Genomic DNA, 17,544 nt, shown 5'->3' with positions numbered 1-17,544 from the left:
CAAAAATTTGTCAGTTGCAGATATGCCTGCTTCTTCTCTCTGATTCACGGCTGGGAAACACTAGCTCTCGATCGCTCCTTACGGCGTGAAGCTGTGAGTCTCGGAATCTCGAGATTTGAAGCAAGGGTGAAAGAGCGCCGAACCAACAACAAAAAAAAAAAGCTGACAAGAATGTTTAATGGAATGGTGACGAAAAAGAGGGGGGGGGTACAATAAAAGAACGGGATTAAGAATGGGGAACACAGTGACAGTACAGTACAACAGAGAAGACATGAAAGGGGCATGGCGAGATAATTCTGAAATGAAGAAATTATCTTTATAAATGTGGAACGGAAAACAGAATAGTGAGGTAGGAAAAAAAAAGATCTATATGTTTGGGAGAAGTAGCGTTAGAGACGGATTGAGGCAACTATTTCGAATAACAAGTGAAAAACAGAAGAATAGTCGGTGAGTGAATATAAAGATATTCATTAAAGCGGTTATTTGGGGGTTGGGTGGACAGAAGAGGTATATATTATAATATGAATTTATGGGCCGAAACGATGCATCGTAATAGATACTGGAATTCGCTGGTGTCACGACCTGGTTCTTGTTATAGGCCGAGACGGTCTTGAAGTAATCTGCCTCTGTGTTTTGTAGATACCTCTTCTGGTACTTCTATAATGTTCTTTGTCTTCTTAACTAAATACTTTCTCACACGCACTAGATTTACAGGTGCGTAAGAACACTGACATACTGAACTCTCCGACCACAACATTTAGAATTATTAATAGACACAATGGTAGCAGACATGGTTTTTATTTACATGAAATATATGAAATAATTCACAAAAGATATTGGCGACTTCAGCCATCACAAATTATACATCCAGTTCCTCACTTAATTAATCCAATGAAATATATATGTTGCTCACAAATCAATGTTACTTTAATACTTATACATTGTATACGAGGAGATGGTAACGCTCCTCTCTCTACAAAAGTCCAAGATCAACTGAGGTGTTCACCCCGTGGTCAGTCCCCGACCAAGAAAAAATCTCGTGCTAACTGCACGGAATAGTTAAGTGACTACTAGTCACCAAATATTACAGGGGTTCTAAAACTGGCATGTGACAGCTGGACATAGGACTGTATCGTGGAGCGTTTACTTGAGGGCCATTTTATTATTATTGTTGTAAATAAGAAATTAAAGGCGAAAGAAACGAAATACTGCACTCCTCATTAATCTTCGGGCTCGAAGACAAGCCTTATGCAATCAACAACAAACTAAACCTTTTCTAGAAATATTTACATTTAATAAACAATTAAAAATACTCGACTACCTTTTTTTCTACTTCTGGTGTTTAATGCCATTTTCAAACCAGGACCCTCCATCTGGATATGTCCAGAGCCTTCCTAAAAGGCACTGGCAAGGACAAACGAGAAGATGCCGAATAGTGTTGGCGCCAAAACGCATGCTTTTTTTTTTTTAGCTTGTTTTTTAATGGAGAATCCAGAGGCTGAATTATTGTACATATTCGTGCGGAGAGTTTTCATAGTTTATTTGAACCGTCAATATACTCCAGCATACCAAATTTTGCTGAAATTTATATACAGTTCTATATGTTTATGCAAATCAATTTAAACGAGAGGGAATATATATTACTGGCAGTTTGTTTCTATCACAAAATAGTCAGTAATTGTTTCAATTTCATAGCTAGTAAGCATATGAAGTGAAACAAAATTTACATTATCTTACACAAGTTGTTAGTTTTAATTTCACTTTGTAACATATACGTTAACTCATTGTAGTGTTTGACTAAATCTGTCTTAATTTGATCATGATATGGTTTCAGTTTCTTAAATTCTGCATCTATTTTTGATGAATTTTTCAATCCTTCTTTCGTTATTTCACAAAATAATTCGTTAGTAGGGTTTTTCATGCACTCTAATTCGGGCATGCTCTTTATAATGCTCTTTATTTCCTGAATGTCTCTAGTTAACTTTTTTTGTACCTTAATGGTAAATCTATGATTAGTTTTTATGTCTTTCCAATAGGCTTTAGCAGCATCAAGCCTTTCATTCAATTCATTCTTGGTTTCAAAATCTACATGTTTTTTAATGAAAACTTGTCTTAGTTGCTTTATTAAATCGAATAATTTACAGGTATAAGGTTCGCTATCACATCGTATTTCATCAATAACTTTAATTAATTTGCGTCTTTGATTTTTTTTTTGTGCTTCATCAAAAGTTTTGTTGTCGAACAAAACACACCTGTAATTACACTCTTCGATGACTTTCTTCATTTCACCTGTCTGCTCATGGCACCAAAGTTCAAATGTTTCGTCGCTATCTGCCTTGTCTTTACCAGTAAAGACACATACACACTGTTTCTTGATTATATCCTTGCCCAGCAAGTGTTTCAAACTTTCAATAGTCTCTACTTCTTCCGTTGTCACCTTTTGTCCCTTTCGATATACAAAGACAAATGCATGAAAACCTTCAGGAAATAGAGAAAAAGCGTTACTAAAGTGAAACGTAGCCTTCTCATACATTTCGCTTTTTTTATTCAAAGTAGTGTCCATTATACCAGGAGTATCCAGAACTTTAATTTTACGCCCATTAATGAAAATGATTCCTTGTTGTATGTTCTCTGTGACAGAGTTACAAGAATCGGAAACTTTGAATTCATCTTTTCCAAGAATAGAGTTTCCTGTTGAACTTTTCCCATGCCCAGTTTTCCCTATCAGTAAAATGTTCAGATCCTCGCCTTGTGGATATTGCTCTGTAAGAGACTAAAATAAAAGTATAATGAATGTTTTGTTTGAAAAAAGGGACAATAAAATAGATCAATTGTGCTATTTATTTAATACATACCCAAAACAAGAAAATATAAAAATACTTAAGAAAAAAATAAAGCTTGATATTTAGCTTAGTTGTATAAATTAGTTTGGATCAGTCATGTTATACAATTTTTAATAGATCTAGACTACCAAATAACAATAATAAATCTGGGTGATTAGAAATATATTTACCAAATTGTTTTTGTTTAGTGTTATTTCATGCTTTCAGCTTTTTTAATACGCTATGATTCTATCACTTGTCTGGACCATTTGGGAAAATGGACGGGGGGGGGGAACAAGAAGGGGATATTGGCCTATTTATGAATGCTAATGGTGGCTAATGCTCTGGTCGCCAAGAAAGTGTCCACAGACTTGAGTCAGGGGAGGACAGACACTTTGGTATTAGAAATTTGGAAAAAAAATAGATGCTTCAAGTGCATCAATGTTTATAATCCACCAAAACAAGAACTGGCTTTAGATGTCAGAGAAACAATAACTGTAGACACTATCATAGCTGGAGATCTAAATGCCCATTCACCTTCCTGGGGCTATGATGACACTGATCAGTCTGGTAAAAAAGTTCATGACCTGTGCAATTCTACTAACCTTTTTCTTTTGCAAAATAAACAATCTCCTCCTACTCTTTTGCATGCTAGCAATGGTTCATTATCACGACCAGATCTTTCTTTAGTCTCTGCTAATTTGGAATCTGTCATAACTTATCAAGTACTAGGCGATATTGGTAGTGACCACCTTCCAATATTACTGACTGCCACTCTTTCTAATATGAACACCAAGACCACTAAAGAACCACGAAAGTGGTGCTATAGTAAGGCTAATTGGAAAGGATACGAGACAGCTGTCGACAATGCCCTTGAAAAAATCCATGTAGAGTCTAGCTCTGTCGACCTTGTGTACCGTCAAATAACAACAGCTATCCTGGGCATGGCTAAAAAGTTTATTCCTCGAACTTACCCTTGTAAAAAATTCAAAAAATTTTGGACGGCTGAAATCAACAAACTTGTTATGGCTCGGAGAAGGGCATACAAAAAGGTCCAAAAGAACCCAAACAATCCAACATTCAGGCAGAAATACAACAGACTCAGCCTACTAGTCAAAACGTATGTTAAAAGGGAAAAACGAGAACGTTGGACCAACACCTGTGCAAGGTTAAACCTAAGGGATAGCTCTAAAGCTTGGAGTCTTCTGAGAAATCTCGAAAATGCTGGGCGTACGAAAACAGCAACCCCATTATCTTCACCCAGTGGGGTAACCATTTCATTGAAGAAGAAAATTGCCACCTTGTTGAACAAATATTTTGCTAAGATCAACAAGGCTGCCAAGAAGTCCCCAATGTCCAAAGCCATTGATAAAGCTCGCAAAGATGATGAAAAAAGACCGAAAGGAACCACAGACCGAAAGTGCTGAGGGAACGATGAACTCCCCCTTCTCGATAGGCGAGCTTAATGCTGCCATAAGGAAATGCCAGCTTAAAAAGGCTCCCGGGCCGGATGGTATCACCCCCGAAATGCTTAAGCATGTAGGGGGAAAGGAAGGGCCGTGCTCTTGGCATTCGTAAATAGAACCTGGGCAGATGGTCATCTGCCCAGGGCCTGGAAACGTGCCACCATTATTCCTATACCAAAAAAGGGAAAAGATGCTTCCACTGCTGAGGGCTACAGGCCCATCTCACTCACATCTTGTGTGGGAAAGATGGCTGAAAAAATGGAAAATGAGCGTCTGGTTTGGTACCTTGAGAGTGCCCGTCTTATAGCTCCAGAACAGGCTGGTTTCAGGGCTGGAATGTCCGCTATAGACCAAGTCAACATCTTTGTGCAGAGCGTAGCAGATGGATTCCAAAGGACCGAAAGCACATAAGCAGTTTTCATTGACTTAAAACAGGCATATGATAAAGTATGGCGGCCTGGTTTGCTTCATAAGATAAGAGCCGTGGGGGTGCGGGGACGGATATATTACTGGATTACAGACTTCCTACAAGAGCGTACAATAAGAACAAGGATGTACGGAGAAGTCTCAGGGGAAATGACCCTCGAGCACGGCCTCCCCCAGGGCTCCGTCCTGTCATGCGCCCTTTTCACGGCCTTCAAAAATGACCTACCGGGTCAGCTAAAATGCCAAAAGCTGCTATATGCTGATGATATTGTCCTTTGGAAATCCGGAAGGAGCGCAACCTTCATACAAAAAGTGCTACAAGAAGATCTCCATACGCTCTGCTCATACACACTAAAATGGAGGCTAGAAATAAACACCTCCAAGACGGTCTATTCTCTGTTCACGCTCGGGACTGGCATTCTCGGGCAACCTTTCCAGCTCTCCCTCAACGGAGTGGCTCTCAGCATGGAAAAGCTACCCAAGTACCTTGGTGTAACTTTAGATCGCAAACTAAAAATGTGTGAGCACATCCAGGATGTTGTAAGAAATGCCTCAGGGAAACTTTGCATTGTGCGGAAGCTGGCATCCACGAAGTATTTAGGAGCAGTCCGATCACAGATAGACTACAGCCTACCTGTGCAAATTTATGGCTCTAGGACTGCTCTTGAACAACTCGATAAAATACAGTCCCAAGCACTAAGATTTGTCTGTGGAACCTTTAGGACAAGTCCAGTAAATGAGGCTGAAATAATGGCTAATATAGGTCCACTAAACCTTAGGAGGGAAAGGTCAGTACTGACCTGCTATGAGCGGTATAAAAGGCTGGATGAATACCTCCCAGCTAGAAAACTAGTGGATGGTTGGAGATGCAGAAGACGTATCCAGATGCAGTCTTTTATGCATCATGCCACTAGACTATCTGATGAAGCTGGCCTCTCCACCAACCGACAAAACATTCAACGCTTTCATCCCCTTCCCCCTTGGTGTCGCCCAACGACCCCAGACATTCGCTTGAAATTAGTAGACCCTAATGCCACTAAGCAAAGCCGCTCATCTAACGACCTTCAAATCATAGCTCTGGAGACCATTAATACCTTCAAGCCCAGTGCTATTTTTGCATACACTGACGGGTCGGCATCAATAAATTCTGGAAGAGCAGGCTATGGAGCCTACATCGACTTTCTTGGCTCTTACACAGTCTAAATCTTTGGACCATGTGGTAGTATTTGCAGTTTTGATGCGGAGACCATGGCAGTCTGTGAAGCCTTAAAAGTCATTGACTCTCAATTCGGCGAGGGACATTTGAGGGCAACACAGATTGTTGTGGTCACTGACTCAAAATCTGTACTACAGGCTTTTTTGCAAAGCCCCATACCATGGCCCCCCAATATCAACACTGTCATCATGGCTTCACATAACATTAAACAACGCTATGGCACCCCTGTAATAATGCAGTGGGTACCGAGTCACATAGGTGTGACTGGCAACACAATTGCAGACTCTTTGGCCCACCAGGGAGGGCAAATTCCACCCACTGATCAGGCTGTAAGCTTTCATCAAGCCCTGGCTATAATACAAAAAACAGAAATGGAAAAGTGGTTTGAGTGTTGGGACAAGTCCCAAAAAGCCAGTGGAGTCTGGGAGCGCATTAGGCGCCCTGACCACACTTCCCCGTGGTGGAGGCTGTCCAGGCCTGAGCAAGCTATTATAGCACAGTGCAGGACAGGCCACTGTCCTGTTGGCTCATATTTCTCGCGGCTATGGCCAAATTTTGATTCACGGTGCCCCCGCTGCGGGGAAGAAGAAACCGTGCCTCATATTCTGTTTGACTGCCCCAGACTTGTTGATCTCCGTCTCGACAGGTCTGGGTAACCCAAAATTCTCGACCTGTATGGCGACATTTATGCACTACGCAAGACAGCAGGGTTTCTGTCCAGGGCTTTTGCAAGAGAGGATTTGAGCCTCTCAAGCCCTCACTCTAATGGAGTTTGATGATGATGATGATGATGAATGCTAATCCGAAATGATATGTGGCTGCCTGGTCGTGTGGTATGCCCCACTACAGCGGATGAGTAATTCTAGGTTTGGAGGTTGGAATTAATCTACTATTAAATTAAATAAAGTATAGTTAATTAATTTAAGTATTAAATTTGGTTTAAACTAGAGTTAGATATTACTGTGTAAAAGGCCATTAATATTTATCAGAACACTGACCTATATTAGTGAATGGATTCTGTTTCTTTCAACCTTTAATTTAGGGTATCGCATGGCAAGCACAACAAGCCTCAACTATTTACGTTTCCACCCTACAAGGTCCGGCAATGCATCTTTACCTCATCTTGTGGATTAAGAAACTTCCTTAATCCTAACTTAAATAATCCAAGCTCTGATTGAAATTTCTAACATTGAATGAGCATCCTATACACTCTAACCCAGTGAAGCCCAACCTAATTAGACATGCGGGCCATTTTAATTTCCGACACTCATATCAAGGGCCACATGCACGAAAAGGTACAAAAAAAGAATTGACCTGAAATTATTTTATTACAAATCCGTGGATCTAATACACTAATTAATGAGATGTTTAAAATTGTCAGAAAATGGCTTCATTTTTCTACTTCAAATATGAATAGCATTGTAGCCAGTTTTACAACCGACTCATTTTCTTGTTGCTATTTGGTAAATATTACCATCACCCCCCACCATCAAGGCTTTAAAAAATGTAACAATCTTTTATTCGCGACTCAAACCAATAAAGTCCTTAGATTCGTTTTATAAAGCCGTTTATATGTTGTTGTTTTAAAACATACACACATTAAACGTAAAATGAGTACACTCTTCCTGTTAGATTCTTAGATTCTACATTCAGAGTCCATTTCATAAGCGCACAAATTTTAAAGGTCATTGACCAATCCATCAGAGCAAATGTGATGGCCTTAACGTAGTTTTTCTTTGGAGAGGGGGGGTTTTCTACGCTTTGTGCCGACTTCTAGGCGGGCCGGATGGAACCACGTCGCGGGCCGGATATGGCCCGCGGGCCGTATTTTGGGCATCACTGCTCTAACCTATCATAATACTATCATTTCATAACTTTCTTATTGCATTTCAATTAATGTAATCTGTAATTTTAAGCTTAAGCCATATTAAAAAAAGGTTATGTATTGTATTGTAACTCTGCTACCGCGCCACACTAATGGTGCGCATCTGAGCACCACAAAACACTAGTAGTACAAGACATTTAGACAGGAAGAAGAAGGACTGTTGTGAATCCGGCTAAAGTCTGAACAGTCTGGTGCTGAGTGCTGTCCGGTGGATACTAAGGAATTGTTTGGGGAACCAGACCTGGAGCGACACTGGGAAGTGTGTCAGTGGTCTAATTCTCCTGTTCTGGTATGAATTAGACTTAAGCCATTACACCGTTTGACCACAGCAGCGGAAGTTCAAGTCTATTTATTATTGATGCTTATGATAACTTCATCCTTTGTTATTGCTAATCTTTTCGTTGAGCGCCTACACTAGAGTTACAACAACAATTTCAATTTACCTTTATAAAAATTTTCGCCTTTTTCATATGGTCATTTTTAATACTATCCTTGTCTGGTGGATCAATAAAATTAAGATTAAGAACAATTTGTTGTAGTTCTTGTTTTGATGACTGAATATTTTCCAAGTGCTCTTTTGCTTGTTCCTTTAAATTGCGTGACACCCACTTAGGTTTTAATGTCTGCAAACATTAACATATTAAATTCATTTTAGGTTCAATAAATATATTTATACTGATATTAAAAATAAATTGCAAAATCAATTTTTATGTAAATAAATAATAAGCAAAAGTAAACATTTGGTGTCCACAGTGATATCTGTTCACAGTTTACATAGACATAATTTGCATAAGATTTCAAAGAAAGATAACACAAACTCAGAGGCGGCCCCTGTCGGATCCGCCAATTGGCAATGGATATTCGAGCTATTTATTTCATGCTATATATATATATAATAAGGCTTGTCTTCGAGACCGAAGATCAGTGAGGAAGTGAGGAGTGCAGTATTTCCCAGCTGTGACCTACATATTTTGCCACATCCAGGGAAAGCATAACCATTGTCAGCAGGTGGTCGATTTAGATTCGTCTGCGTTTGTCCTCGGCAGCAGATTTTCTTTAGGTCTCAAATGTGTATCCCGCAGCCCTCGTGAGTGACCTCCAATTGTCTTGTTCCGACGCCGCATGCAGCCATGTGCTCTCTTCTATGTCAGCCAAGGAAAGTTGACGCCTAAGCTGGTCTTTGAAGCGTTTCCGTGGGGCGCCTCTGTTACGTCGATCACCTTTTAGCTCACCAAAAAAAGACTGCCTTTGGCATACGTTCGTCTTCCATACGATGATGATGTTAAGCTTCGTGCGGACAAGGCGATGGTCCGTGTAACAGTCGGTACTGGGCATTACTCTAGTGTGCATCACATCCCTGACATCACACTGTCTCTCTATTATGTAATCCAACAGGTGCCGGTGCTTTGAGCGTGGATGCATCCATGTGGTCTTGAAACGGCTTTTTTTTTTGTTGAAAAAAACGTGTTGGTTATCTCAAGCTTCAACAGGAGCCTGCCGTTATCGATGCAGTTGCCAATGCCATCTGGCCAAGCGCTGTAGTCCTTCCCCACTCCAGCGTTGAAGTTACCCATGATAATCAGTTTGTCAGTAGTGTCCAAATTGTACAGGACTCTCCTCAGGTCATCGTAGAATCTATCCTTGGTTTCAGGCTCTGCCTGCAGCGTGATATCTAGTAGTTTCTTGGCAGGAGAGATTGTTTTACCATAAAGGCCACCCCCGATTGCCTGTGCTCCTCAGGACCTTTTCCGGACCAGTATAGGGTGTAGCCAGCCCCTCTTTCACTCTGCGACCCCTGGCTTGCCAAGCGTACTGAGGGCAACTATGTCTACATCTAGCCGAGCCAACTCTCATGCCACCAGTGCAGACTTCCTTTGAGGGCATTCATTTTTGTTGCTGCCCTGCAGTGTGCGGACATTCCAGCAGGCGACTTTGAGAGGTATCTTTTTATCGTCTCGTTTGGGACTAGTCATTTGTGGGCTAATTACTGTATTGCCTCCAGCAACATATGTTATATTCCATCATGTACGCGTTTATGCTTTAGATTAGGGTTTATTGGGCGTTAGGATTAGGGTTTGGAAAAAAATGCCCCCCCCCACTCCAACGTTTGGGATCCGCTATTGTCAAATACAGAAAGAAAGTCTCATAAAATACTCAGAAGGGACACAAAGAACAAAGACAAAGGCACATTCCTCATTCCATATGCTAGGACAAATTTATACAAATGCTCTTTCTTCTGTTGTGCTTTTAGAGCTTGGAATGGGTTGGATATATACAATTGATATAATAAAAATAATATTATTTTGTAAGTATTTTTTTTCCAAACATCTACGTTGTATTGCATATTTTAAAAGATTTAACTGGATAAGATATAACAATTTAAAGACATTATTTATATTTATTTTCAGTGAACAGTAAACTTGATATAATGTTATTTTGTATTTTATAGTAGACATATGTAAGTTATCATTTTTGTTAGCGGCCCCCATTAGGGGAAAAAGCCGCTATTAGGTTTGTGCAAAATGTCCATCTGTCCGTCTGTCTGTCTGTCCGTCTGTCACACTCAGATCTCGAAAACTAGAAGAGATATGAAAAATATTATTTCATCATTAAATGCGGCTTGAAAAGTTTAGGTGCAACGGCTACTTTTAGTTTTCTAAAAGCAAACCGTTTAATTTATAAAATTAATTATGCAAGATATTTTTTCATAAAATACACCAATTCTAAAACAATTACGTAAATGTAAGGGAGGCAATGTTACAATATGCTAACAAAGATGGACACTTTTTGTGTATTTTCAGTATCACAAAGTCAAATACATTTTTAAAATGTACAGGAAATGTTTACAACAAATATAAATAATAGTTAAAGATGTTTTTTCTGGTCAACTAGCTGCTAAAATTAAAAGAAAACATTTCTGTTTGTTTCTAAAGGCTAATAATGCACTTTGTATGTAAATATCACGCACATTTTTTTTAAATGGACATTTTATGCAGCGATTTTCGTGCAGTAGCGTAACGTAGCAACATGATCAGGTGCTAAACCAATTCCTTAAACTTTTTTAAAAAATCAGATTTTATTTATTTTTTGTTTAGTGCCCACATCCGAATAAAAGAAGATTATTTTTGTGCGTTTTGTCTGTTGGTCGATCTGTCCGTCAAGATTAGATTAAAAAACCTAGAACTCTAAAAGCTATTGAAAATCTGATTTACCCTTAATGTTCCTCCCGTAACATCTCAATAGTTTTAAGTATCTAAAATTGATTGTTCCGGATTTTTTTGTGCAAAACTAACCAACCCTAACAAATGTTTGTTTGCTCTTCTAATTTATATTACATTCAATTTCCATGCTTAAACGTTGCAAAAACACATTATCAATAATATGTTGTTCCGTTTTTTATGAAAATAGCATATTAATGCTAAATCAAAATCTCTATACTGACTTATATTTCATTAAGTGTAAAAATGTTCCGGATATTGTTTTATAAAACATGAATTATGCCTAATGATTGTTTGAAATCGAATAATTTACAAATTTACACTTATATTATTTGACAAATCGTCACTATAATTTGGTTATCAATATCAAATTGTTCCGTATTTTCATCTTTAAACAAATTTTAAAAATATCGACAATAGGTTGTTCAGGGCTTTAAAAAAAAGTAATTTACTAGAATTGATTACTGAAAATTACTTTTTAGACATTTAATTTTCTTGCTGAAACATAACAGAAGTTTTGTAATCGATAAAGATTGTTCCGGATTTTGTTTCTTACATATCGTCGCCAGAAATTTCCGAATTTATTTAAAAATCTACTAACGCCAAATAATTGTTTGAACTCCCTCTTCTAATTAATAAACAAATAATCTTCTCATTTACGAAATAATTTTTTTACGGATTTTTATGAAAAATATTTTAACTCACTACTCTCTTACAGTACATTTAACTTTCTACCTAAAACATTAAAAAATCTAATTATCGTTAATATTATGTTTCGATTTTTAAGGAAAACAGAATCCAAACACCAAAGTAAGGTATGAAAATCTCTCCACATGGCTGTAGTACATCTAATTTTTATACGAGACCATCCAAAAAATTTAATTAACGGTATTACATTTATCTGAAATTCTCTTTTTCTTTTACTATTTATACAAACATCCGGAACAATCTATTATATAAACTTTTCAATTGTGTTCATACCTAAAAATTATTGCGATGTTTTGAAACGTAAAATAAAGGTTAATCAATTTTTAATAACTTTTAGTTGTGTTTTTTTTTTTATATCAAGATGACGGACAGACCGACTGACAGACAAAACGCATAAACAATGCGGCTTTGATCCTTTTAAAATAAATTCTATTAGAACTCAGTGCACCAATATCTATGAACCCTCGTTAAATATCTCGTGTAAATAAAGACATTTTTTATGGTACCGGTACTAGCCTATTGTGAGGTAATGGAATTTTTTTTCTTTGACGTCATATGAATGGACTCTTTAAATGTACTGTTAAAAGAACGCACTCGGTGCACCAATGTCTATTAACCCTCGAAAAATTGCTCGTATTGATGAAAACATATTTTAGTCTAACTAAGCCGTGTGACGTAGTGTTTTTTTTCCTTTGACGTCATATGGAATGAATTCTTTAAATGAAATGCTAAAAGAACGCACTCGGCGCACCAATGTCTATGAACACTCGATAAATGGCTCGTATTGATGAAGGTGATTTTTAGTCTAGCTAGGCCGTGTGACGTAGTGTTTTTTTATCCTTTGACGTCAAATGGAATGAATTCTTCAAATGAAATGAAAAAAGAACTCGGTATAGTTATGTTTATTAAGCCTCGTTATGTGACTCGCGTTTAAAAAAGGAATGATATCTTGATTTAGATCTAATCTAGACTTTTTAAACTAGATCTAGATTTTTATTACAGTATATCTAGATCTGGATTTATATTCTAATTAAAATTATTTTAGAGTCTAGATCTAGAATTTGTAGATCTAGTTTAGACTAAAATAGATTAGATTAAGATGTAGAATTTCAATTTCTAAATATAAGTGTAAAAAAAGTGTAGATTTTCATTTCCAAACGTTTTGATCAATATTGCAATGTTTTAATATACTAAAACTAATCTAAATTTTTTAATTTAATTTAAATTTAAATTTACGGCAAATGAATCTTTGAAACATTATTACTTTTGACCATCAAAATTAAATCACCTCTTGAATATTATTTGCGAATATGCAGATCCGACAGGGATCCGACTTCGACGGGGGCCGCCTCTGAGTTTGTGTAACACAAACTCTCTTTGTAATCTTGTTTATATTGCATTTAACTATTTTAGCGTCTACAAACTACCTTATTCATTGATGCTATTTTCAATAAACTGGTAGTCTTTACTGTTTGTTTATCATTAGATACAAGTTAAAATACGAGAACGTATACTAAAGATTAACAAAGTTCTACTGCTTCAGTTAGTTCTTAAAGCATAATTGGTTCTGTGTAAGGGAGCATGAAGCTTGAGGTCTATAGCGATTTCCACCGTGTAGAGGGGGGGGGGCAAGAATTTTAGATGCTAATATAGTCGTAAAAAATTCTATTCTAGATCTAGATCTCCTTCATTAATATAGGACTACATTTATGACAAATAAAATAATTACTTCCAAAGTAGTTCTGAGTTCATCACACCGACAAAGAAGTTTAAATATTTTACAGTAGATTTTAATGTCATCTTCTTTCTTATTGACCCCTGAAAAAAAAATAAAAGGAAAGCATTTCATATTCAGCTCTTATTTCATGGGTATAATATGGTGTTTGGTAAGTAATACATGTAAAAGCGCAGATTTTGATATTTCTAGCCCGACAAACATAAAGAACTAGTTAGATTTCAAAGCACTACCCAGCTATTATATATATATATATATATATATATATATATATATATTTATAGATAGATAGATAGATAGATAGATAGATAGATAGATAGATAGATAGATAGATAGATAGATATAAGAGGGCTATAATGATAGATTGTAGTCTGTCTAAGGTGGATTAGGAAGGGGCATTTAATGTGGATATAGTTTACTGTTTCAAAAGGGTGGGCACAGTGTCTACAAAGGGGTAGATGTGTGGGATTATTTTGTTAAAGATGGTAATTTACAGGTGTGGTTCTGTTTTTAGTTAAAAGATTGTAGATTGTCTTAGTTTGTTTGGCATGGTCATGTTCATTTTTTTCAACATAGCTCTGCCTGTGTTTCCTGATGCCCATTGGCTGAGCCACTCCTCTTAGTCTAGATCTATAACAAATTTAATAAAATGATTGATCCAGTAATTTTTTGTAGAAATCACAGTTTGTCAACAGAATTAGTTACATGTCTATATGACATAATCTACTAATTGATATTGTTATAAACCTGGTGGTGACACAGATGGGGGTAGTGCTGTGTGTGTTTTTTAGACTACTCAAATCGCCCCAGGCCAGCGCTAGACGATCGGTCAAACGTGATGAGTGACAGTACACGCCAGTTCGGGAAGGACCTGTGTTATAAATATTACGCACGCAGGTCACGGCGAATGTGATCAACCAGAGTGGTCAAGCGACATTCCATCCGGTTCTAGAAGGCCAGTAGAGACCCTATATAAGAGCGAGTGTGTCAGAATCAAGTCACTTCACGTTACATCGCAACGTGACCAGTACGAAGCGGTCAGAACCAGCACGGTGTGTGAAGTCAGTCCGGAACAGAGGCAAGGTTTTTGTACAGACAGTGTTAATGTTGTCAAGTTCTTTGATCTGGTAGTGTCGTGTGGTGCAGTTTTCAGAGAGTCTAGATAGTGAGAAATCTTACAATATTTTAATTAATCTTGATGTTATATCACTTACATATGGTATGTTGGCCGATTCAGCAGGGTGGGTGGGGCGATTACATCTACTGCCGTCCTCACCCAAACCCTTTGAGTCTTATCTGATTAAGCGTTTTCATTCTACCGCCCCCTCCCCTTTTCCGGCGAAAATATGACTGGTAAAACAAAATAGTCAAATATGGCGACAGATGTAATTGCTAATGAATTTTTAAAATTATCTAAAGAAAGACTTTGCTTGAAAAGAAAAATTTAGAATTCATGAGAAACTTTTCAATATAAGAGTAACAATTGAGATGAGTTTGAAACTAAAATATTTTTACCTAGTTACCTTTTCCCAACCTTACTTAGTCTTAGATTTTTTCTAATGTATAATAATTTGGGACTATAACTGATAATTTATACTTAAATCCTAAAATTACACAATTAGTAGAATCTAATTGGTGTACTTAATTTCTTCTTCCGAAATTTTTTTGTTTCGAGCTTTGAATCATGGTTCTGTAACAAACCGAAGTTAAAAACAGGCGTATATAACAAAATAAATCCTTTATAAAATAACGTCTTTTTTCAAATATTATTTTTATTTATTTTTATTATGGAGGGTTGAATTTATAGTTTCCCTTTTTTATCTTTTCCCGTCACCACCACTAAAAAAATAAATAATAATTTTGCATGCAATTACTTGAGTTTTCTTTGTTTTCTTAATTCAATATTTAGGTATTTCATAACTTTTGGTCGGACCCTTTTTTTTTTATCATTTTGGCGCCGTAACGCTCTTCTATATTTTTTTTCTCCACCCTCAACCCACAAAATAATAAAGTTATACATACAATTAATTTAATTTTTATACAATTATACACACAAAAACACGTAATCAGCTTCATATATCATAAACAAATATTTTATACAATGTCTACAAAAGCAAGTTTTGCACCAAGAAGAAATGTGTGGAAAAAAAGGTTAAATATCTCTTAAAAACGGACGAAATTTCAATCTTGTACTTTTTGATATGTCGGCTTTAAAAACCATGTTGGGTATAAATCGCGTATTAAAAAAATAATCGTTTGCGGTAGATTTAACCGCTGCGGTTTCGATTGTGAAAGGTGTTTAGTTGTCATAAGCACACAGAAATCAGTAAAGGGTAACATTTTCTTATTTTACAGAGCATTTTTTTTTTGTAAAATGGGCTACGATTACAAGCAATATAGGATGGCTGCATGGTCGTTAGGACTTATCGATGGTTGCGGGTTCAAACCCTGGACGCTCCGATCCCCGTCGTCCTGCGGAAGGTTTGGACTAGGAAATAAATTTATCTTTCACTCTGAAGGAACATCCAAAACTTAAAACAAACATTCTTCAAACAAAAATATTTTCAAGTTATTTCTTAGACATGTGTTGATGAAGTTCTGTACTTTTTACTGCTATTGCTTCAGTTGTTCTCCATGTTTCAAAACCATAAAGCCTTGACATTAGAATTAAAGGTTAGAAATGTGTGAAGATTTCCATATTGGTTTTAGGTGGGTATATGTCTGACGTACCAGATTTTTTTTTGAATTTTAATGCCATCATCTGTTTCACATGACACGTTGACTGCACTCCCAATTTATATAAAACTATTTGGGATCCTGAAGTGTCTCAATACTCAATTACTTGTTAGATAGTTCTCTGTCAATATTATCAAAAACCTTTGTAAACTTAACAAATATTGCATAAAAAGAGAGGATTGCTATTTGACACTTCGTTCCACAATGGTGTTACTATTTAATCAGCACATGATCTCTTTTTAAATCTTGCCTGTTCATACCCTTGGTGTTTATCACGTGCTCCCTTTATTATATTAAGCGGGATTCTGCTGATATTCTTGCTTGGTATAGACAGCAAAGTGTGGCTACACGATTTTCACATTACTACAGATCCCGAATCTTTGGTAGTTTTGTCAGTCAGACCTTTTTTTCTCATCGGGAGGTATTTCTATTAACCAAATTTTGTTGGTTGGGTTGTTTGTCAAGCTGGTTAACTATTAATATCTTCTTTTTTTTTTTTTTTTGAGTAACGTCTGTAACATCGTGTGGTATCTTGTCAATATCAGATGCTGTAATCTTCATTTGTTATTCCTTTAATGTTTATGTCTAATGTTGTTCCTATATTTAGATCGAATGTGTTTAGCGGTTCTGGTCTGTTGAAAGCGTATTGAAAAAATTATTTTCTTCTTCCAAGCTGTTCAAAAAAAGTAGATATTTTGGTTTGTCTCGAACTGGCCGATAGCCCTGAGGCTCAATACATCACGCAAGCTGTTAAACTGCATCAAGGTATGTGCATCAAATGTTCCAGTCGTAAGCAACATTTAAGTCAAAGATAGTTATATTTTAAACGATAATAACTGTGAAACCAGAATTATGTAGCGATTCTGTCCTTAAATATTATACATAAACTTTCATAATTTCCATACAAATAGCTATTCCAGTGAGTGTCCATTTTTATAACCCCTAAACTGTTTAATTACCGTTAATTAGAGTAATTGTAAAATGCTTGAGACTTTTCAACATTTGTCCCACTGATAACAACGTAATATGTCCAATTTTCAATCAGATTATTCTGTTAAGGAAATATTTTTTTTCATATATTATACAATATTTACCTTTTTTAAAATTCTCTATGGCCACTGTTAAATAGAACCTTTCTTCACGTGAGCCATGTTCATGTTCTTCTGTTTTGATAAAATTATTGAACTAGAATAATATTTTAATATGTTCTTTTTAGTTCTTTCAAATAAATAAAACAGTAGAAAGAGAGTAGAATTTATCAAACTATTAACACTGTTACACATAAGTGATACACATGTCCGTCAACAAATAATTCACATGTCTGTTGATACA

The 17,544-nt window shown here is 36.6% G+C and overlaps 1 protein-coding gene across 3 annotated transcripts in view; it reads right to left on the bottom strand.

Moving 5' to 3' along the window:
- Positions 1 to 782: 782 nt before the first annotated feature.
- The window catches only part of LOC106071107 (uncharacterized), a 30,392-nt gene continuing 13,630 nt past the window's right edge, over positions 783 to 17,544 (bottom strand). For 2 of the 3 annotated variants that reach the window (XM_056018184.1, XM_056018193.1), the window contains exons 6-9: positions 17,307 to 17,375; positions 13,471 to 13,559; positions 8,259 to 8,438; positions 783 to 2,773 (exon numbers count right to left, since the gene is read on the bottom strand). In XM_056018184.1, the coding sequence (XP_055874159.1) occupies positions 1,724 to 2,773; positions 8,259 to 8,438; positions 13,471 to 13,559; positions 17,307 to 17,375 (1,388 nt within the window). In that variant the 3' untranslated portion in view covers positions 783 to 1,723. The remainder of the gene's footprint in view (positions 2,774 to 8,258; positions 8,439 to 13,470; positions 13,560 to 17,306; positions 17,376 to 17,544) is intronic. The other variant, XM_056018196.1, reaches the window with a different exon arrangement.

This window comes from Biomphalaria glabrata, chromosome 1, assembly GCF_947242115.1.
Source record: "Biomphalaria glabrata chromosome 1, xgBioGlab47.1, whole genome shotgun sequence".
In the NCBI taxonomy this organism is placed as follows: domain Eukaryota; kingdom Metazoa; phylum Mollusca; class Gastropoda; family Planorbidae; genus Biomphalaria; species Biomphalaria glabrata.
The sequence above is the reverse complement of the archived record's forward strand: the minus strand, read 5'-3'. Positions and strand labels throughout refer to the sequence as shown.